General features: G+C 37.6%; 2 protein-coding genes across 12 annotated transcripts in view; both read left to right on the top strand.

The window, feature by feature from the left end:
- Positions 1-3,699, top strand: part of LOC144006024 (homeobox protein PKNOX2-like) — a 128,667-nt gene extending 124,968 nt beyond the window's left edge. For all 9 annotated transcript variants that reach the window (XM_077504635.1, XM_077504637.1, XM_077504636.1 and 6 more), the window contains one exon: positions 2,115-3,699. In XM_077504635.1, the coding sequence (XP_077360761.1) occupies positions 2,115-2,392 (278 nt within the window). In that variant the 3' untranslated portion in view covers positions 2,393-3,699. The remainder of the gene's footprint in view (positions 1-2,114) is intronic.
- Positions 3,700-5,243: 1,544 nt separating this feature from the next.
- On the top strand, positions 5,244-23,296 carry LOC144006026 (pannexin-3-like). 3 transcript variants are annotated; one of them, XM_077504645.1, is made up of 7 exons: positions 5,244-5,372; positions 8,424-8,538; positions 9,402-9,594; positions 19,844-19,986; positions 20,213-20,427; positions 22,100-22,851; positions 23,152-23,296. In XM_077504645.1, the coding sequence occupies exons 2-7, from the start codon at positions 8,443-8,445 to the stop codon at positions 23,208-23,210; spliced, it is 1,458 nt and encodes a 485-aa protein (XP_077360771.1). In that variant the 5' UTR covers positions 5,244-5,372; positions 8,424-8,442; the 3' UTR covers positions 23,211-23,296. The 3 variants fall into 3 exon arrangements, with proteins under 3 accessions (XP_077360771.1, XP_077360770.1, XP_077360772.1); XM_077504644.1 differs by lacking the exon at positions 23,152-23,296 and having other exon boundaries at positions 22,100-23,069; XM_077504646.1 differs by lacking the exons at positions 5,244-5,372; positions 8,424-8,538; positions 9,402-9,594 and adding exons at positions 13,752-13,943; positions 14,019-14,093.
- Positions 23,297-24,012: the final 716 nt, after the last annotated feature.

Raw genomic sequence — 24,012 nt, 5'->3', positions numbered from 1 at the left:
GGGAGAACATGCAAACTCCACCCAGGAAGGTCTGAGCCTGGCCTCGAACCGGAGACCTCAGAACTGGGAAGCGGACGTGCTAACCACTCGACTACCGTGCCGCCCCATAGAAAACATATCCTTTGAAATAACAATGAAAACATTGATTAAATTATTTTCCTTTACAAATAAAAATCCACTTGAATTCCAAGTCTGGGGGGAAATTCAGCCCAATTTTCTGTTTCCAATTTTCACCACTAGATGCCACCATTGATGATTTAGAAGTAAGAAACTAAACGTTTTGGGGAAAGGATACCTGAGAGACAGTAAAATATAATAATAATAATAATAATAAAAATAATAATAATAATAATAATAATAATTCACTGTTAGTGCTGTGATACATTCACTTGACTTATGTGCATGCAGGCTGACTTCAATTCCCAGTCAGTGACAGATTTAATGTGAGTGTGACTTGATGTCTGACTCCAGCTCCCTGCACCCCTGAACAGGATTAGCTGTTAGCTGTGAAGAAAATGGATGAATAGATGGATGAACATAATAATAATAATAATAATAATAATAATAATAATAATAGCAATAAGCAACATCATGTTATTAATAATATGGTTCTGCGATTGGCTGCCAACCAGTCCAGGGTGTAATTCCTCTCATCACCTGAGGTCTGCTGGGATAGGCTGCAGCTCACGTATGACCGCAGTAAAGATAAACAGTATAGATGATGGGTGAATGGATGGATAATAGGAGTGTGCATCCATAAAGGCCGATTTGATACATATCTTGATGCATGGGGTACCATACGATTAAAGAGTACATTTTCAAATGGAACAATTTAGGAGTATCGAACATGTAAAAAGCTATTGAACATAGTTCAATTCAAAGAAACAAAAAAATCAAATGATTTATGCTGAATTATACCTGGTGTGCATCTCTTATAAAAGACAATTTAATGCCTCTCAATACCAAAATGAGAGCTACTTTTTGGCTACTGATTAGTGCGAAGGGCTACTGATTTGATACACACTTGAGTTACAAATTTGCTCAATTTTTTTTAGTGTGTGTTATTGTCCGGGGTGTGAATAATTTGTGTTTTAATTTTGAGTTAATTAAATATATATATATATTTATTTATTTATTTAAATATTTATTTAATTAATAAAAAGCCACTATTTTTTGGTAACGCGTGATTAATGACTGCCCCCTTACTTTTAAAGCCTGTACTGGGGGAATTCCAGTCACAATGCAGCAGCAAAGTACACATCAAAATTTAGCTGTAATACATGAAATAATAATGTATATATTTGTGGGGTCAACCTCTTAATATGAAAAGAAAAATGCACTGAGCTTGTCAATGTTAGACAAATGCAATTATGCCATCTAGTGGCAGAAAAATGACCAACACAAATTAATCACACTCATTTTTTTTACAGTACAATATATCTTTTGAATTTTAACTCAGTTTTATGAATTTTCATGAAATTTGTTAAACATTTTTTCCACTTTTATGTTAACAAGAGTATGAAAATTTGCGTTTAATCATGACTTAACTATTAATTAACTCATTCACTCCCAGCCATTTTCACAGAAGCAGTCCCGTTCGCTCCCGGCTGTTTTACTGGATTTTGACTGATTTTGCAAGGCCCACAGAATATTGTTCAATTGCTATAAAACCATGGAACCTACCAAAAGAAAGATTAAAGACTCTTCTTTCATCAGGAAAAAAAAGTATGTTTCTATCTGTTTCCGCTTTGCAGCAATTAGCATTAGAAGAGAGCTAAGTTTCATCAGTTTTCACAAATCTATTTAAAATTGTAAGTAATTGAGCTTTTTTTCTAGATGGCCCTGGTTGATCGCCTTTGCTCTGCTGTCACCTGCTGGCCGTTTGTGTAATAACTACCATTTGTGCAACCGTTCTTTGCAGTTGAGAGGCTGCATCAAAGCCTTCTGTATGCTCTAGCATAAAAAACAAAACGTATAAATACGTCTTTGGGACACTTAAAACATTAAAAACAAAACAAAACGTATTTCTACGTTATTGGGAGCAAATGAGTTAATTACGATTAAAAAATTTTAATCGCCTGACACCCCTAATGCTGCTTTTTCCTGACTGACAGACCCGCTTAGCCTGGACAGCCTCCAGTCGCTGTCATCCGACTCTGCCACGCTGGCCATGCAGCAAGCCATGCTGGGAGCCGATGACTCCATGGATGGCACAGAGGATGAGGATGAAAATGAGGAGGAGGAGGAGGAGGAAGAAGAAGAGGAAGGAATGGAGGAGGAAGAAGAGGAGGAGGAGGATGGAGAGAATGAAAACAATAGGGGGAGGTCAATGGCCAGCGGAGGAGCGGGAAGAAGAGATGCCAGCATGGAACACAGAGATGAGTTGGAGTAGTCGGAGAAGAGGGGACATACTGGACAAGGTGTTGACCTCACTTGGCCCATTAACATGGCTACATTCTGATTCCAACACAAAATGATGTTACCATATGCATTTGAGGGCATGCAAATCAATCAGGGCTTCTTCTTTTGAGAAAATATGGAATCAAATATGACATAATGTCCCTTATTAACTGCAGTGGGCTTTATAAAGTACAGTTACGAAATACAATGCTCAACATAATCAAATGTGAAAGACGTTTATGCTTCAGAGAGCCTAATATTTAGATCACTTAAATTTCCTCTGAGTTTACAAAGTCCAGAAACATACATGCAACACCAAGTTTTCTCAATGTAACTAGTCCCAACTATTTGCTTGGACAAAAATGGTACCAACAATAACGACTCAACTTTTCAAAAGAGAGGGTTATTCAAAAAGTGAGGCGAGATGTGGGGATGATGTCTAAATATCTGCACAATACTTGTTCATACCTGTTCAAATATTATGGGTTCTCAGGTCAAACAAACACTGAGCATTTTTCTTCCACTTAAGCAACGTTTGAGCTGCCGAAAGCCTTTTAAGCATGACCTTTGAACTTTCTGTTCTGCAGAAGCAAACCTAAATGTAGTAGGCAAGCATCGTGATGGTTGAAAGGTTTGCATTTTTACTTTTGTTTTGTTTTGTGCTTGGGTTCAGAAGGAGCAAAATGACAATGATGGCTGTCTGCACACTGCTGTAGGTCCTTAGAGATCTGCTCGGCTATTTTATGTGAGATTGTTCGAAAGGGGAGCTTTGTAAGAGTTTCCAACTCCCAACAAACTTTTCACACTCATCTTGACATCAGTTGGAAACACACAAAACAGTCAAAGAACTTGGAATATCTGACTGCATAAGCCATCATCATTTTCAAACTGACATTTTTAAAGAAAGAAATAAATTTTGATGAAGACAAAAGACTGTGCAGGTTGCAGAAGAAAGTCTGCCATGAAGTCAATTTTATGTGAAGGATTTTGAAGAAACTGGGAAACGATGTTCATTTTGTTTTGTACGAAACCACAAATGGATTCACTAATTTCTATTGTGAAGTAAAAAAAAACAAAAAAAAAAAAAAAAAAAAACATGTTATATGTAATGTTCTGAGTGGTGACTGTGAAGTTATGTTGCTCATTAATATTGTTTTCTCAACTGCATTTTTTTAAACTCGATCTTCCAGCGCAAGTGACAGACAACGGGGAATATTTATATTTCATTTGTACACTTCTTGTCATAATCTACTGTGTTTAAATAGACCAATTTTAATAATTAAAATACGTAAACTGACAGATGTCAATGATGTATTTTCTGCAAGTTCATGACCCTTTCGAGCCCCCATATTGCTTTGCTGATGTTGGTATTAGTGCAATTTTCCACCAACAGACTATTGCACAAAGGTGGGATTTTATTTTCCTCAACCATCCACACAAACACTGCTCTACTTTTTCAATTATTTGCCAACTGGTTATGCAATTTCAACTGTGATGTATTATTTTCCCATAATCAACATGTCACATCTACATAAACTCATGTCTGATTTCAAAGGTCTATAAATTATAGAGTACATTTAACTTTTGTTGTCAAAACCTTGAGGAATTATTCCTTCATATTGAATCAGGTCGGTGACTTTGCAACTCGGACCTCCCAGTTCAAAGGAGCTTTCCTGTGCACTTTTCCTAGTGGACGTCCGACTTCACACTTTCATCGATGCGGCATCTAGAATAATTCATAGTCGTCAAATATTGAATTGAGGCAACTGTGAGTGTTCTTTAACCTGGCAAGAGAGATTAATGATGTGAATGACTCAAAGGAGTTCTCCACAATATAAATAATTGTGGGACTTCTCCAGTGTGATTTTGCAATGGGGAAGTATCAGAAATGCCCGGATGTTCTGAATTGTCAATACTTCAAGCTGAGTGGGCAATGCGGCAACTTGTGCACATCTACCAAACTTTTGTTTTTGACCAATAACGACAGAGGATGAAAATGTCCTTGTCATCGGAGGTTTAAAAAAACAAAAACAAAAAAAAACAAAAAAATCTTCACCTGCTAAAAATGCATGAAGTGTCTATTGCTGTTCTCCATTCACTAAGGAGAATAAGTGTCCCTGCATTCATCCATGTTAGCTTTGTTTTTTTCCTATAGAAAAAAAATTGTACCAGTAGAAAAAAAAGTATAAATTTATCTGTAAAAGTCGTGATTTGTACCTGTAAAAAAATTGTACCTGCAAAAAAAAAAAAAAAAGAAGTCATTTCTACAGGTACAAATCACGACTTTTATAGATACAAATATGCATATATATTTTTTCTGCAGGTACAAATCAGGTACTTTTTTTTTTTTTTTTTTTTTTTTTTTACATTAAGTACAAATCACGACTTTTACAGATACAAGATTTTTTTGTTTGTTTTGTTTTTTACTACATGTCCCTTTTTTGTAGTTACTATATCACGCTTCTAATTTTCATTCCAGCCGCCCCACAAACACAATCTTGATTTGTGACTGGTCCGAACCATTGTTGAAAATCAGCAAGCTCGGTACAAGATGGATTCTCAGAGGGGTTTGTTAAGTCACAAATCCCACGAGAATTCATCTTGCAAGCAAGGGTACATGTTCTTGTTTAGGACTTTAACCTTAAATCCAAACATTTATTTTTTTCGGTGTGGAACAACCGATTGGTATGAAGGATGGTCATCTATCTATAGCTAGTTAGCTAGCTAGAAAGCTATGTATCTAGCTATCTATGGATTATCAACCACTAATAGCTAACCATATAGCTAGTTAACTAGCTAGCTCTCTTGTTTTTCATGTCACCCTATTCCACATGCAGTTGATTCCAATGGCAGCTCATCAGCAATATCTGGAGAAGCCTGATAACGATCCTCAGCTGCGTTGGAATAGAGAGACATGGACAACAGGCTGGTAGTGTGCCTCGAGGACCAGGGTTGAGAAACACTGCTCGAAAGTATGTCGTTTAACTTATATATTCAGTAGCATATTTATTTACATAGCACTTAAATACACGGGGTTTGTTTGTTTTTGTTTTTTAAGGGTGACAAGCCCACAGTTCACAGAAATGGATGTCACCAGGTCTATTGTTATATGCATCTGCCTGCTAACTTTTTAGCTCCTCGAGTCACTAAAAGACGAGTAGGCTATGTTGTGAGTTTAAGGCCGAGGATGGAATATTAGAAGTCAAGTCAGCAAGATACCCGTAGAAGGCGTTAAGCCGTGAAATATATAGTCAAGATGAAAGCCTTAAAATCACATCTCAGGTGGACCGTGAGTCGGGTTAATAATGTATAACCAAACTTTTTGCACTTCCTGCTAACTTTTAATACTACACATGGGAAGACCAGAAAGCAACACATAGTAATCAATGGGATATGAACAGTCGTGTTCATAAATTTACATACACTGGCAAAGTGTGTAATAAAATGTGTGTGATCAAGCAAAACACTTTTTAGTTGACTGTAGTCAAATTACCAAGGCCTTTCAGACTAGCACAATCATAACAAAACATCAAAGAAAATAATGAGATCATCCTCGTTTGGAAGCGTGTATACATTTACTTCTTAATACTGTGTATTGCCCCTTTTAGCATTTGCATTAGCTTTTTTTTTTTTTTTTTTTAAGAGATAAAACCATTTATTTTCTTCTTGCCAAAAACGTTCCAAGTTCTATAAATTATTGGGTTGTTTTACATAAACTGCACATGTAAGAACTTCCCAGAGTGGCTTACAACAAGAATGGCTTTTTCCTGGCAATGCAACTGTGCAGCACATTTTCATTCAAGTGTTTCCTTTGCATCCTAAACAATGTCATGGGAGTTGTGGCTGAAATCTTTGTTTTCATTTTGTAAAATCCGTGTGAGGGGTAGTCAAACATTTAAGTGTGGCTCCACGCCTTAGACTGCGCTCAGCATCCAGCGCTACTCGGCTCAACCAGTGATTTAATTTAAACACCATGTGGCTGAAATCTGTGTTGGTTTTCCTGACCGTGGCTTAGTGTCAACAGAACCACTGATTTTCTGCAGAGTTTGAGCAATACTGATTTGTATTCTCTCCATTAACTGGCATCTCTGTTTTCTCACTCAGGGTTAAACTAAGAAGCAAGAGGTTACAGGACATTCTTCTATGTTACCACAATTGTGTGGGTTAGCGAGTTCGAAAGTTATGTACAGTAGGCCATAGTTGTCTTTCATTAGCGTAACAGTGAAAGCCCATGCTATATTTACATTTGCTCAGAGGTGGGTGTGTCATTATTACATTGCGATTATCAGTCATTCAGCAATTGTTAACAGTCGGACACCCTTCATCGTCATCAGTAGGCTACGTCAATATTTCAAGCCAAACCTAACTGTAATCATCAATCCCATCAACGTTATATTAACCGGATGACTGTCATTGCTAAATTACAAGTGCTAATTTAGGACCAACAGTAAATTTCATGGGCGCAGTCCGTCAACGTTAATTTAACCATGCTTCTGTCGTGCTCAATCACACTTTGTCATCATTATTTTCCACTTGAGATTGATTGTGTTACTATTCTTTCCCTCACTAATGTTGTATAGTATATGCACACGGTCGTAACTGCTGCGAATACTACCGCACATGACTAACAGACTTGATCCTTCCCCATTGTATGACCCCTTAGCTGTCTAACAACATGCCTGATGTAAATGAAACAAGCTGAGCACTAAACTAATACTTGCATAAACGTACCAGTAACAAGGAATTTACAACAGGTAGAAAACATGAAATGAAAGTTGACAAAAAGAAGTAAAACTTGTGATATCTGGCCCTAATCATTTAAAAAAAAATGATCAAAACAAATGACAGCAAAGAGTCAAGATGCTTTCAAAGTAACAATTGAAGAAAATAATTCAATAGTAATTTTTCCAGTAATTGTGCTTTTATACATTTGTTTTAAATACAAATATTTGATTTGGTTTTATAATCTAGATTGTTCCACAAACTGACACCTTGAGTTGAAATATATTGTTCCTTTTGTTTTGTTCTGTATTTAGTTTTGCAAAAAATATCTTTCCTCTCAATTTGTATTCATTTTCCCTTTTTTCTTTTTTTTTATTTGATTTGCATGGTAATTGATAAAATTTCATGATGGGCTTTTCCATTATTTTAAGGCGGTTAAACTCCATCCATCCATCCATCCATCCATCCATATTCTTGACCACTTATTCCTCACAAGGGTCACGGGGGGTGCTGGAGCCTATCTCAGCTGGCTTCGGCAGTAGGCGGGGTACTTCCTTGACTGGTTGCCAGCCAATCGCAGTAAACTTCAGCATTTCATTAATTTGTGTGATCTCTGTATCCACAACCAAAAACGACATGAATAGCACATTTCTGGAAAAGAAAAGATGAATTCAGTATAGGGTTTGGCTGCACACCCCCCACACTTCAATGCATTAGGTCAGGTATGGGACAATCAATGAATTATATAACAATAACAAAGAATTCTTGTTCAGTGATTCTTTAACCTTGTGTAACAGCTACGGTTTGGGATACATTAGATTTGTCATATTCTATATGTGCTTTCCATCTTAAATGTTCGTCAATCATAATAACTAGAAATTTTATTTTTCATTGGTCCCTTCTATTGCTATATTGTGCACCGTGTTGCTTCAATATCTATATTTCTACAACTGAATATCATAAATCTGGTTGTATTATTATTTATAGACAGTCTGTTGGTGTTGAACCTCTTCAAAAGATTCTTAAACTCTTTCTCTCATACTTGTAATACATTATATATATTTTCCCGGCATAAAATAAAGTGGTGGTGTCTGCAAACAAAATAAATTTTAACAACTTTGAAATAGTTGTAATATCATTCACATAAAGCAGAAAAGGTACTGGCCCCAGAATTGATCCCTGGAGTACCCCACAAGTTACATAGCTGTGTTTTGATTGTCTATTGAATTCACCATATTGTTTTCTATTTTTGAAATAGCTGGTAACCCATTGATGTGCAACACCTCTTATACAACTTACAGCAATGCGTAGTCAATATTGATGGAATGCCCACCTCTGCATATGATACCTCCAAGTGGCAGCATATGGATACTGAACAGTAAAGGGCTGAGTACTGATCCCTGGAAGACTCCACAGGTAACTTACAACACTCAGAGGTTGCATATTACCATGAAGAACACGGTGTCCTCTCTGAGAGATAGGAAATTGCTATGCCTTAACCAGCAACAATAACAGTTAGTTTCAGGCCATGTACAGATTATTGCTTGAGCCACATTCTTGCCAGAGCAATTTTTTTGTGTCATTTGTCATGCTTTCAGAAAATGCCCCACTTTATTCTTCTGTGCATGTCGTATCCATTCAATCAATTTTTTTCCCACTGTGTTTCTTACATAAAACATGTACTGTTAGATTAGAAAGAAATGGTAGAAAGAGATTCCGGCTTGCACAATGTAAAAATAGTCTCACAAATGACAGAGCCTAAATAAACCACTAGCACTGGCTCACTTGTTTGAAGGGAGAAGGAGCCACCATGCTTCAAAGTGTGGTCAGACCAGGGAAACGTGCACAATTATACACATATAATTGCACAGCCTGGCGTAATCCACTAGAGGTCTGCTGGAGTCAGGGCCATCTGGGTGGCTGCATGCTCCCAAATGTGTTCTCTGTAATTACGCTTGGACCTGACTGATTCTAGTTCAACCCAAATCCAACCTCTCATTTACTGAAACACGCCCAGGATACATAGGGCACCTTCCAATACTGTCCAACGCTTTTGCTTTGCAACTACTTTTTCCTTTGAGCATCGCTGGAGTAAGCTGGAAGACATACGGTAGGTGGTTGCTTTGCCTAAAAGTGTGTGCTGTGAAAAGACAGCATTTTTCTCCTTTCCATGTGTTTAACCTTACATAAGGTTTTATATCTTTAAGGAATGGCTCCTGTTTCAAAAACTGACTTTTAATGGACATAGACAACAGACTAATACATGTTTTGACATGTAGGTGTTCAAAATGTCCATTGCCAAGGAAGCGGCAAGGGCCATGCTATCTGATGCCCTGTTGCCGGACAGTGCTTCGTTAAACCGGATCAGCCACCTGGAGCTGGAACTTCCTTTGGACAGAGTCATCAAATATGTATCTGTTGGCCTCCCTCTGTTGCTCGTCAGCATGGCCTTTGCCCGGGAGGTGTCCCTCGGTAAGAAGATCTCAGACTTTTTTTTTTTCTTTTTTGATGTGTACGTGTGTAATGGGATTCCAATTAATTTTATCCTTAATTGTATTTGTTCACAAGTGTTCATTGTTTATTCTAAAACATACATATTATGCCCTCTATAACTGTGGGATATTCAACTTTAATCAAATTATTGACCTGTACGAAAGCACATAGGTGAACATTTCTATGGTACATTCTGCTGGATTGTCCAGATTGTTGGTTGTGAAAATTGTAATTGTCTTAATTTAATTGGACATAGCAGTCAGGGGTTATTATTATTATTATTATTATTATTATTATTATTATTATTATTATTATTATTATTATTATTTGGAGCAGTTGTACTATTAATATCTGCTCACCGCGTCATAATTATGCTCATCCTCAATATGTCATTATGGTTGTGGTAGTCAGCCAAGGAGTTAAAGGGGGTGGGCGTGAGCAAAAGATGTCTGCATGAGATTTGACTACCCCCTCAAGTGTGGCCAATTTCAGTGAGACTAGAAAATGAGCATTGGGTGAACATGAACACAGTGCATAACACGAACAGTATGATATCTTTTTCACATGGTAGAGGTTAAAAAAAAGGTCTTCTTACTGAAGGATATGAACTTCAGTGTCAAGAGCACAGTATTAACAGCAGTTATTGTAACTCTTATTACTAAATCTTAATTGATGTGAGTACAAAATGTATTCCACGGCTATTTCTTCAAATTATGCACGCCAGTAACTAATAATTTCAAGAGGTTTAATTGCCAGTGGATAAATGAATAAACATGCATTCATACATGTAATGTTATTTGTAATATATTTGCATTTTCCACAGCTTTTATCATTATCAAGCATATTACTATTAGCAAACTCGGGGATATTAGAAAATGTTGCTTCATTTACAAGCATGTATGAAGAATGTGGCCCATGTAACATTTGTCTGTAATGAGTTTGAAAAGCTGACATCCTAAGATTCAATTAGAGAGTGTGTTTTCCTACATGGCAGATGTGGAGGCAGCATTTCAAAAATAGCAGGCCTATGTTTGTGTTTGTGAGGCTCAGTCATTGTCGGTGGGGCACGGCCCTTGTGCGTTCCCTCCCGAGTTTCTGTTTAAGGATGGAGTAGACTTTGGGAAATGACCGATGGGTGTGTGTTATATGTGGTTGTGTAAAAGTCAACTAAATACAAGGTGGTGAAGCACAATTTTGGGAAGTACTCATATGGTTTTAAAAATGCAGCATACAGTTTATACAGCAAATGTTCTTTTAAAGGGATAATTCAGATTTTTTTACATGAATCTCTATTTCATCCTCACCTCCAGTGTGTGCGATCAGCACTGACTTACCCTTGACAGTGTTCTGTGACACGCGTTCTGGTCCGGTGTTGGACGAGAAGAAAATAGTCCGGCGAGTTGGCTGAGGACACTTAAATAAAGAGTTTTTCTAAAAACAATTTGTGTTCAAAAGAGTGATACATTTGCATCATTAAACTCCTTTTCTGAAAAAAGTCAGACGCCTTTACAGCCATGCACTACTTTTCTGTTCGTTCGTATCACTGCGCGGCGCCCCGCATGCAGCTGATAGACGCGCACTAATCTACAAGTTGTTTGTCTTTTCGACGGCGGAAGGCGCAACTTTCAGCTGTCTGCTGTGCGTCTATCAGCTGTCTACAGGGCGCCGCACAGTGATAGTAACGAACAGAAAAGTAGTGCCTGGTGGTAATGGCTTCAGACTTTTTTTCAGAAAAGGAGTTTAATGATGCAAATGTATCACTCTTTTGAACACAAATTGTTTTTAGAAGAAAAACGCTTTATTTAGGTGACCCCAGCCAACTCGCTGGACTATTTTCTTCTCGTCCAATAACGGACCAGAACTCGTGTCAAAGAACGCTGTCAAGGGTAAGTCAGTGCTGATCGAACACACTGGAGGTGAGGATGAAATAGAGATTCATGTCAAAAAAGCCGAACTATCCCTTTTAAGTATTCCAGGTTTACACAATTTAAAAAAAATAAAAAGATTGTAAAAAGTGTATGATGTTATTTCAAAATTTCACTGAATAATTCAAACCTTTTGTGTTGGGCTCAAGAATATGTGTGCATTAGGGGTGTGCCAAAAAAATCGATTCATAAAATAATTGAGATTCTCATTTATTAACTCATTCACTCCCAACCATTTTCACTTAAGTGTTTTCCTGGATTTTGACTGATTTTTCAAGGACCGCGAAATATTATGTTCTATTGCTATAAAAATATGGAACATACCAAAAGAGAGATTAGAGTCTCTTCTTTTATCAGAGAAAAAAAAAGTATATTCCTATCTGTTTCCGCTGTGCAGCAATTAGCAATAGAACATAGCTAAGTTTCATAGTTTTTCATAATTATGCTTAGAACTGTGGCGAAATCAGCTTGTTTTAACATGACCTGGTTGATCTCTTATACTCTGCTGCCACTCAACCATTTTCTGCAGTAGAGAGACTGCATCAAAGCCTTCTATATGCTCTGGCATAAAACAACAACAACAAAATAACGTATAGATACGTCTTTGGGACGCTTAAAACATTTAAAATATGATGTATTTATACGTTTTTGGGAGCTAATGAGTTAATCTAATCAATATTTAATATCCAAAAATCGATTTTATTTAAATTAGAAATGAAGAAGGGGAAAAGGCAGTTGTAGCCCACATGCTGTTTTTGTGGAAAAATGCACTTACAATACAAAATTAATAAATGTTTAAACACCCCACCCTATGTTCTCCATATCATGCAATTTGGCTTTAGAGCTAATTATTCTACAGAGACTGCCTGCCACGTGTTTCTGACAGCATCAGAGGTCTGCTGGATCGAGGTGGGGTTGCTGGTTTCGTGGTTCTCGATCTCAAAAATGCCTTCAACAATGTCAATCATAAAATCTTGCTGTCAAAGTTATGCAGTTTTAATTTCTACCCCCAAATGTAGTCAAATGGATTGAGTCTTATCTCTATATCAGAGTCAGAGTCCAGTCATGTAGATCAGCAGCCCTTAATCTCGCCACCGGTCCCTTGTTGTTCTCACTTTATATAAATGACCTTCCATCCGTAATAATGGATGGAAGGTAATAATGGTAATAATGTCTCTCAGGTGGCTCAGAAGCTCTCCAATTCTATGGCTCATATCACAGCTTGGTTGAAACACTCCTGTTTGCTGTTGAATACATCTAAAACTGTGCCAATGTTTCTCACTAAGTCCTGCAACAATGAGCCTGATGTTTTTGTTTTAGAGGAAAGGCTCTAAATTGTTCCCAATTCTAATTATCTGGGGGTTATAATTAACACTTAAACATTAACTATAAAAACATTCATCTCCTCCTCTCCGCCATTTTATTAACATCCGAACAACTGACCATAGGTGAACCAGAGGTGCAGCAAGGGGAGACTGTATTGTTCCCTTTAGTAAAAGTGCTTTTGGTCGAACTGCTTTCTCTGGCCGACCTGCTACCTAGTGAAATCTCACTCGTGTTAACGTCAGAAATCTGAACATATACATTACATTTACAGGGATACTTCACTTATTTAGCCCATTATAGCAATAAAAAGTTCATATTTTGTAATTAATTTGATACTTTCATTATTTTTCACGTACAATTAGTACCTTTAAAAACACATTTTGCAACTTGCTGTCGACCTTGAAAATCAATTAAATGTCATTATTTTTTTTTTAAAAAGTATGACGTTGAAATAATCATTATGAAATATTTAATTAAAATAAAATATTTTTTGTACATATTAAAGAACAGTATGAACGCTTTTCGTAATAATTACTAACACCTCATTTTACAATTTAATGGCCATATTACATAATTGTTATTTATCAAAAGGATAGTTATTTCAAAAAGGCCTTTTTATTTCTTGAATTTTGACACTTTTGGGCTTCCATACTTAATGTGTGGGTAGTGGCTTGCTTAAGGGCGCAGTAACAAAATGATGACATCGCAGCAACATCGTAAGCTCAAAGAACTTGTGCCTATAATAAATGACATAATTAAAGAACAATGGCTAATGACATGACTATGAAATCACTTCAACTAGACCAATCACAATTCAAGGCATGATGCAACAATTTCCATGACATCATGTGAGGAAAATATAAAAGTATTTCTGCTTTTGCAACAGGCAGTCTTCAGTGATACAGACCAGACTCTGATAAGAGCAAGTCAAATATATGCTGTATCTGGTATATATGCTGTACCATGATGATGCAATGACCTGGCATTTTTTGGTTTACTGAACTAGAAAGTCAAATTTATGTGATTGTAATCTAATCATGGATGGAAGAGGTGACAGAAGCAACAATGTTGCTGAGGGTGAGTCACATTTTTCTTTAATATATTGGGATGTACTTTAAGGATATTAAGACTAAGCCCAATGTGATATTGCAGGACCACAGCTTAACCTGTACCCAAGGTTAATTATAAATGGAGATACTGCGGCTGTCAACCCAGTTTTGAATGCAGGTATGGAACCCATTGCATTCATGGTGGATGTTGGATTAGTTGATAGTTTTGGTGGCAGGAGGCAGCTTTTGCAACAGCTCACAATCCAGCCTGCCAACACCGGTAACAACAATGTAGACATGAACGACAACGTGGAAGTCCCGTTGGAGGACCTAAATGGAGGATTCAGCAGTGAGGATGAAGAAGATGAAGAGAGTGACGACGATAAAACGAGATGGTGGGATGAGTTTCTTGACAGTGGGTCAGATTGCAACTCTGATACTGACTTCGATGACACTGGCAGCAGTTTGGGGGTTTGCATGGATGTGCATGCAAATCCCAATGCAGAGGCAAAGCTTGACTGGGATTACTGCACTCGTTTTGCTGAAAAAGGATCAACCCCTGGAGAATTCAAGAAGCCTTGTGAAGATGAGGGAGAGCACAACCCATAATAATGGCATAATTCAGTCAGTGCCTGTGATATGGTTCAGAAGTGGCTATGAAAAGTACTCAAAAAGGCTTTTTTTTTTTTCAATATATGTTATTAAAACCAACACTGGCAATAAAAATGTAAATGAATATCTTGAATTTCATTTCAGCACAACCAAAAATACTCCTAGTGATGATTAAAATGCTCCATCCATCCATCCATCCATCCATCCTCCTACTTTACTGTTCTTCATTAGGGTCATGCTAACTGAAACCTATCACACACTCTCAGAAAAAGAGAGCTATAAGGGTCCATTTATGTTCTCCAAAGTTCAAATTTTCATGATGTACCCTTTAGGGGTCATAAATGAACTGGTTACAATAAGTACTGTTTATGTTTAGATAACGTCTTTGTATCTAGGCAACCATGTTATGTGTGGTCATGTGATCACAAAGGCAGGAAGCCCACATCATGGCCATCTTGCAATGGTGAAAGGAAGCACATTGGAAAAGATGTTAGCCTATTTTTACTAGAAAAGTTGTTTTTTGGCTGTCAAAGTAAATTTTCTGCATTTTAGGTAAAATGAGAGTTACGTCAAACAAGATCATCGGAGACTAAAATTATAGGTTACACATATTGGTGAATTTGTAAAGTGTAAAAACATGTGAATCACTTTCCTCAAAATTAGCCACATTTTTTTAAGCAAGCCTGCTTTTCACAAAATGGTGGCTATGGGGCAAATTGAGCAGGGCCGGCCCTACATGATTTGGTACCCTAGGCGAAAATGTACATGGTAGCCCCCCCCCCCAATCCCATAAAAAAAAAAAACACACACAAAAAAATTATAGATATATTATATTTAATAGCACACCACACAATAAATACCAAATTCCACAAACAAATAAAAATAAGAAAAATAACAGTACAATGCAATGCAACTTTTTATTGCAATTTTTGCAAAATGACAGTATTTAAAACCTCAAAATGTTTTCACTATGTACATTAATAATTGTGTAAGATACAAAAAAATAGTAAATGTATCAATATACAAACTTTGATATATCGTAAAACTTTGGCAATAAGGTGATTCACAGATAATGTGAATAGTGTGCAAAAAAACTTCACTAAATAACTTAGGAACATAACGGCAAATACTTAAAATAGTGCACGCCGGGACCTCCTTGCAGCAAAGGCATCAATTGGTGCGTCAAAGGATAGCTGCCTGGATACTTCTTGATTGATGCTGATAAGTGCCACTCGAGTTAGCCGTCCTTGTGACATGGTAGACCTTAAATAGTTTTTTATTAGTTTAAGCTTGGAAAAGCATCTCTCAGCTGATGCTACAGTCACTGGTATGGTAGCGGCCACTCTGAGTGCTACCCACATGTTGGGATAGATTTCTCGAAGTTTTTTCTCCTCTAGAAAAACTAAAGGTTCCATGCTTGACATATTGGATTTTGGCCAGGTAAGAAATGACTGCATCTCTGCTAAGAGTTTGTTTTTTGTTTTTTAATTTATTAGAGTACATATTGCACAAATAAGTAGACCCCGAGAAAAAGGCTTGTTAATTCCATGCCTAGCAGACATGTTGCTACCCATAACAGTCATGGAGCTCATAGAAAATACTAGATGTAGTCGTTTTTGTTGTGGGTTGCTTTTTTTTTTTTTTTTTTTGCATTAGTTAATTTGATTAAATTGAAGATTTTGTAATCTATGCATCCTATTACAACCTTACTTTCATGTTGTGAGTCAAGTGCGTATTCTACAGAAAATATTTTGTCAATATTTTGGAAATTGTTCTTATGTTTATTGAGATATTGAACATCCATCCATCCATCCATCCATTTTCTTGACCGCTTATTCCTCACAAGGGTCGCGGGGAGATATTGAACAAAATCTTTACATTTTTCAAAGGTGGTATACTCATATATGCTGAGCACTGTACATGATGCAGCAATAGCTGATATAACTGAAATAGTCACCTGGATCTAGAAGATCGAGCTTTGTGTCACTCAAAGTACTGCTGATTGGTGCTTGACTGGCTGTTGCTTCAGCTGTACATTAAACAAAATACATCACTTCAAATTATTTTGGTGTTAAAGCAGGGAAAACAAATCCATTTGCATTATGATAGAATACAATGTCAGAAATTATGGCTGTTTGTATTAAATGCACCATCCATGCACTTACATTCAGTCGCCTTTGGTGAAGATGACACTGAAGGATTGTTTACCACAGCTTCTGCAGGTGCTTGTTGTGGCTGCAAATATTTTCTCAGCGCATCTAGTTAAAAAAAAAAATGCATTTACTATATCGATGTTTACATTAAACCAGCACATAATTCTTATTTTCAATAAATTAATAAATTAATGTGGTTATGTGAAACAATGACTTGTGCAAATCCATTTGCAGGTATCTGGACTTACTGGCTGTTTTAGTTTAAACTCAGCAAGCGTTGCCCCACTCTTGTGTGCAAAGTAGCTACAAGCATGGATGTAATGGTGCAGTAAACAAGTTACAAGCAAGCTAAGAAGCTAACGCTATTTTCGTGTTTATTTTATAAACAATGATGATTGACTGACATACATACCTCTACCCTGGGCCCGTTTTTCCTCCTCCTCCTTTCGCCGCTTTCTTAATGCAGCACTTGAAGGCTTGGACCTTTTCATTGTTGTCGATGTCAATGTATAAACAACACAAGTGTGCCAACCATCTATCTATCTTTCTAAAGTGCTGCCACTACACTCTGAGATGATATACGACCCCTCCCCCTACCTTTCATTCATTGTAAGCGGCAGCAGCGGGTCAGTTTCAGGGCGCCAGGACAGCAGGTCGTGAACTCAGTCATTTATTTGAAATAGAAGTAATAAAAAAAAAAAAAGAACTCAATAAAATATATTTGCTATATAACATTTTATGCTAGAAAACATGAGAGGGGGGGAGGGCTTTTTGTGTTTGTGTTTTTTAAATTTTATTTTTTTTCCTTTCTGCAATTTGGCGCCCCCTCCACAAGATGGCGCCCTAGGCGACCGCCGAGCTCGCCTGTAGCCTGGGCCGGCCCTGAAATTGAGCCAAAGGCTTTGGGGTAAATTAAGCCATTGGTTCAGCTTACCCGATAAGGCACTGAAACTCAGATGAAACTTTGATGTATTAAATGCTATTTTACTGAAGTACACTCAATTGGTTTGTTGTGTTTATCATATTTTAATCATTATAGAGAAGAAAAAAAAAAGGTAGCAACCTATAAGAGGAAAACAAGCTGGTGCTCGACACCATTTGAAGAGCTGGAAAGATCAGTCAATGAAGTCAAGAGTGGAAAGTCCATCAGATGGCAAATGAAAAATTATTGACAGGTCAATATTGAGCAGATACTGTCCATGAAAAAGAGAGCTGTAAAGGAAGTAAAAACAGATATGGTGGAACGGCAGAAGCCAAAAGAGTCTTCTCAGAGGAGATCGAGAAAGAGCTTGCAGAGCAGTTTCATGGCCTTGCTCCAAAGAAATGTTGTGAACTGGCTTTAGAATTGGCTAAAAGAAATAACATTCCCACCCCTAACAACTGGACAGAGAAAGGTTTCGCCGGTAAAGTAAAAAAAAAAAACTTACTTTGCGAGTAGCTAGATGGTACTTACTGAAACAGCAAATTTTTGTTTGTGGTGTGTTGTTCTTAGTTCAAAACCGATTGTTACATAAATATGTGCAGGTTCACTTAAAAAAACAAAAAACTAAAAAAAAACACCTTGTTGGTTAATTTATACATTATGGCTGAATTTACCCCTTGATGTGGGTCATCTTACCCCTGACCTGGGGCAAATTGAGACACAATACCATTTTTTTTGGAAAGGTCATTATTTTGTGAATCTTTGTCAGAGATACATTCTGATCATTTCATTTTATAGCAGACATCCTAAAATAAGGGAATATATTTTCATTTTGTCTCCATTTAGTCTTTCCTTGTATCCAGAACAAAACAAGTAAAAATTGGCGCATCTTACCCCACTCTCCCCTACTAGACCAGTACATGTGATTTTACACATCTTGGCACATACACTTTGTAAACCCTTCACCTACTGTATGTTGGCAGGGTCGTCATTATTTTATTTTCTCTCTCTTAACGGAGTTCAGGTGCAAGTACGAATTGAAATGGATCATCATTGATCTGTGATCGGTATGGATCAGGCGCCACTGTTCGGATCGTGCATGATCCGCGGATTGGTTGGTGAAAAATAACAAACTGCATTCAGACCAAAGCAACATGATCAGTCCACATTCACTATAATAGCAGCAGAGGACGTTGAAAATCCTTGCGGATCACGTAAGTCTGTATGGGAGAATTTTGGAGTGAAATTAGTCCTCAAATAAGAGAAGTGCGCATTAAGTTTGTGCATGTGCGAGGGAAAAAAAACGAGGCTACCAACTACCCAATCAATTTGAATGGCGGAGATTAGAGTGGTGACAATCTTTGCGTAACTGTACACTTTAAAGCTTGCAAGTCAACTTCCCCGATGTCAGTAAACCACATGCTATGCATGTTAATAAAAACAGCAACTTTCCAGCGGTTGAAACGTTTCTATCGGAGCCGATTCCATTGGATCCAATTCATTTTCAATGACCGTTTGGTAGTTTCGCCTGCCCACAATGCACCACGCCGCTACCCATAATGCACCTTGAATTCAAAATGCACACTTCGCTTATTAATGATAAAGTATTTTTTATTTTTTTTTAAACACTCACTCACACACACAAGCTTACTTCATGTAAGCCACATGGGGTTAATGATAAAGTATTTTTTTTCTGCCTCTTGTCCCAACACCGTCTTTTCTGACATATCAAGGAAGCTGGAAACCTACGATAAACCTAACTACAAAATAAAGCGTTCCAAATAATACATTGACGCCAATGGAAAATTGCAAATTTTAAACTTTCTTATCACAGCATGGCTACACAACTGAGCAAGCCGCCATAGAAATAATGTTGTTTCTCCGTAATGGGCATACGTAGAAAATGTGTCACATTTGGATGCAGCCTAGTGGGTATCCGGGATCGCTGGTTCGTCCCCCGGGTAAAATTTTGCGGTCCACTCCTGGAGCCCGTATTGAGTGAAATTAAATAAATTCTTCCACGTATGCGGTGCTAAAAGCAAGGCGAGCGCCCAGTATGTAGCCTCGATCAATGGTTCTCCCCCCGTAAATGCTTTTGTCGATATACTCTTTTTTTTTTTTTTTTTTTTCAGTTGTCAGGGTTGCTTGAAGACAATTTATTGACAACTGATCAGTCTCAAATTCCCCCTATTAGCAGATCACATTATTGATAATGTCACTTCACTCCCCTCCCTCCCGCAGGTCCACAGATCAGCTGTTTTCCTCCCACCAATTTCACAATGAAGCAGGCCAGCTATGTTGATACATACTGCTGGGACTCACTCATGCATCACGAGTTTGATAGCAATGGGAACTTTGAGGAGCGCTCCCTTTGGGTACACAAAGTAAGTGAAATGTATTTGATTTGTAGTGGTTTGTAGAAGAACGTGATGATTTCACTTTCTCCTTCATTAAGGAAGTTGATTGTTTTGTCGGGACATCAACTGATCCCTTTTTGTGATATTTAAGGCCCATTGACAAAAGAACTAAAAACTACTACGACAAACTGTATAAAGAAATCGAACTGTCATTGTTTTTGCTGCCCACAATGTTTTCTCTATCACTCTCCAGATGTTCCCATATTCTCTTCTGGCTATGGCAGTGTTAATGTATCTTCCGGCTCTCATCTGGCGTCAGCTTGTTATGCCTTCACTGGGCTCAGACCTTCTCTTCATAATTGACGAATTAGACAAGTCATACAACCGCTCAATCCGATTGGCCCAGAGCATCCTGGATATGCGCCAGAATACCAGGAACCCATTAACATTTCAGGCAGAGCTGCAGAGGTAAGAAATTATTACCTGATGGTGTCTTTTGTTAAATGTTAACGTGTAAATACAGGAACCAAATATGAACTATAACAGGATTCGGTCACTCCACTGCAGTTAAAACAGCTTCTAGGAAAACTTTCTCAAAGATTATAATGTGTCCGTGAGATTTTTGTCCATTCATCCATACCGGAATGACTCCCAATTACTGCTGTAGTTCATTTTTGAAGTATTTTTTTTTTTTTTTTTTTTTTTAATGATGGTGAGGTCAGAGTTTGTGCAAGCCACTCAACTTCTCATTCAACCATGTCTATGGATCTCATTTTGTGCAGTGATATGTGCCCCAAGTAATGCCTTAAAACTGTTCGCGAAAAGTAAGAAACATAGAAGCAGAACAATCAGTAGAAATTACAGCAATACCAATATCAGTTATCTACAGTATTAAGGTAAAGTTAAAATTGGATGGTCTAAAACTTCATGAACAATTATTTTTAGTAGGGGTGCCAAAATAAGTGCATTAATTTTGAGTTAATTTAAAGTTCCTTTAACGCCACTATTTATTTATTATATATATATTTTTTTTTAATGCACGATTAATGACCCTTACTTGGAAAGCCTGTACTGGGGGAATTCCAGTCGTAACTCAGCAGACATATCCACATCAAAATTTAGCAGTAATAGCAGTAATACATTTCATAATAATGCATATATTTGTGGAGACTGGGGTCAAGTTTTTACAATTTTAAAAATGTGCAGCATTTCACAAATTTACTTCATGATAAAGATTAGATGGCTCTTAATATGACAAGAAAAATGCACTGAGCTGTCACCATTGTCTTACAAGTGCAATTATGACATCTAGTGGCAGAAAATGACCTCAACACAAATCATAATCACACGTTTTTTACAGCACAGTACATCTTTTTAATTTTAACTAAATTTTATGAATTATTATGAAATGACTATCAAGATGCAGCCATATTTCTATTAGTTGAACATTTTTTCCACTTTTATGTTACAAGTATAAAACTTAATAAAAAATAAAAAATAGTTTTTATTGTACATTTTATTGTACATTTAGAACAGATATAAAATGTGTGATTAATTTGAGTTCATTATTGAAGTCATGCAATTAATGACTATTAAAAATTTTAACTGCCTGACACCTCTAATTTTTTCCCGTAATTTCTCGTCAGAATTGGGCGTTAAAAAAAAATGACTCAAAGAATAAAGTAACAAAATTCAGATAAAGAAAAGAAGAAAAAAAAGATTTTGGAGAGAGGTAAATGTACAGAAATCTAAAATTTACATGATTACTTTAGACAGCAAAGACAGGCTACATTTAAATGACACTATCTATTATGTAACAGTAAAAAGTGGTACCGATAAACACTGAATAAAACATAGAGAAAAATGTTCTAAAATATCTACAACAGCCACAAGCCTGCACAGAAATATGCGTATGCATCCTCCCTCTAGGTGCATTTCTATTACCGTCAGTTTTGCGCAAAAGGCATGTTTCGCAAAAGTATAATTACTGAAATAATGTGATATTTAACCACACTGTATAATTTACCCAATTAAAGTGGCTGCAAAGTGTTGCTCTGTTTCCCACTAGGAATCACGCGCAACTGTATGAACATGATTGTGGAGGGTGGCGCTCATATCCGTCTCTTTTTGTTCATTGCAGAGCAAAGAGGAAGCGTTACTTTGAGTACCCCCTACTGGAGAGATACATGCAGTGCAAGCAAAACTCCTACTTCCTCGTGAGCATGCTTTTCCTGCGAGGCTTCCTCCTGCTGACTTTCATGGCGGCTGCCTGCCTTTATCTTGCCTACTTCCACCTGTCCGCCTTCCTGCAGGACGAGTTCAGCTGTTTTGTGCGTAGCGGCATGCTACGGGATCAGAACTGGGTTCCTGAGCTGGTTCAGTGTAAAATGATTGGGCAGTTGGTCTTTCAGGTGATAAGTGTGGCTAATGGTGCCATCTACGTGCTATTGGCACCAATTGTCCTCTTCAGTATTATGAGGCTGTTTGTTTGGGACACCACCTTCATCTCCGTGTATGAGGTCCTTCCCGCCCTGGATGTTCTCAACAAACGCAGGCTAGGATGCCCCCTGAATGATCTCAATGTGCTGCTGCTCTTCCTGCGGGCCAATGTTGCTCACCTGAAGTCATATGGGAAGGTTCGGGCTTTGTGCTCTCTGGCACCGCCGATGGTTGGGAAGACGACAGCGGGACAAGGACTGAACGCAATGCTGAGCCAAGAGGAGATGGAAGAAAGGGAGGAGGCCGCAATGGAGTTGGCCGAGGAGGTGCAGGAAGCAAAAGAGGAAGGGAAGTTCAACCTTGTGGATCTCATGACTATTCTGGGAGCGGCGCAGGGAAGAATTGTAAACTGCAGTGAACAGAGGCCAATGGTGGAGGAGAATATGAGTTTTGGTACCGTAACACTGATCTACACACTCAAACGCATTCTGCTAGTGGCTATTTTCACCTACATCATTTGGGATGTACAGAAAATCATTAAGTGAACTTGACAACTGATCAATGTTGTAAAACAAAACATGCACACTACACTTTATGTGCAAGTGATCTCATGGCGATCATTGTTCTAGCCTGTATTTTTATTTCCACAATTCCATACTGAGTGACCCCTATCTGCCAAAGAGTGAAAACCAATGGTGATTGTAAAAGAGATGGATTTGTAGTAAGTCTAACTACCTCTCTGTCTCTTCACAGAGCCAAACCACCAGGGGTACCATGAGTTGAAGGAGACTGCACCATTTAGTCATTACTAGGCCTCCTATGGACTGAATCAATGTGAAAAGCTGGGGGAGGGAAGGAAGGCTTTGGGCATATTCTCCCATGTGCTTAATTCAAAAAAAAAAAAAAAAAAAAAAAAAAAAAGAAGGTCTTTTTGTTATCTATCTACCAGACAGAGGACTGTGAGTCAAATTCGAAAAGATTTTGCGCCAGAAAGAAGAGGAAGACAGGGGTCAGCAGCCTTTACCTCATCATACCCAAAAACTTGTAAACACGTTTTTTAATACATTGTCCTTCACTCCCCAAATCATATATATGTTTTTTTTTTTAATGGATTTTTTTATGCAAGTATACAGAAGGCTTTGATGCAGCTTCTGACATGAAGAGGTGGCTTAAAGCAAAGCTAGTTATTTAAAAAAAAAAAGGCCAGCGGGCCATGTTGCAACAAGCTCTTATTGTCAGTGTTTTCACCAGGAATGTAAATATCGATGAAACTTAGCTATATTCAAATGTTATTTGCTGCAAAACGATACAAATATACTTCCCCCCCTATGCTGTTTGTGTCGTGCCAGCCGGCAGAAAGGAAACGCATATGTCACGCTACACAAGTCACAGTTTGCAAAATGAGTACGGAGGAAGCACTCCTTAAAATGTACTTTTCGGTCGGGTTTTCAAACAAAGATATATTAATTGCTTTAGCAGAGATTAACAATATCATAGTTGCAAGTTTTTGCAAGTTAAAGTGGCAAATTTGCCACTTTTTTCTCATCATAATTAAAAATAGGGATGTAACGATATCCAAACATCCCGATACAATATTATCACGATATGAAAGTC

This window comes from Festucalex cinctus, chromosome 18, assembly GCF_051991245.1.
Source record: "Festucalex cinctus isolate MCC-2025b chromosome 18, RoL_Fcin_1.0, whole genome shotgun sequence".
NCBI lineage: Eukaryota > Metazoa > Chordata > Actinopteri > Syngnathiformes > Syngnathidae > Festucalex > Festucalex cinctus.
The sequence above is the reverse complement of the archived record's forward strand: the minus strand, read 5'-3'. Positions and strand labels throughout refer to the sequence as shown.

What these genes read in the sequence shown, in the direction of transcription:
- LOC144006026 (XM_077504644.1), top strand. Translation starts at nt 8,443, where the DNA reads ATGGAATGCCCACCTCTGCATATGATACCTCCAAGTGGCAGCATATGG. An exon ending in TGCCCGGGAGGTGTCCCTCG is followed by an intron (nt 9,595 to 19,843) that starts GTAAGAAGATCT and finishes TCCCTCCCGCAG; the next exon opens with GTCCACAGATCAGCTGTTTT. An exon ending in GCTCCCTTTGGGTACACAAA is followed by an intron (nt 19,987 to 20,212) that starts GTAAGTGAAATG and finishes ATCACTCTCCAG; the next exon opens with ATGTTCCCATATTCTCTTCT.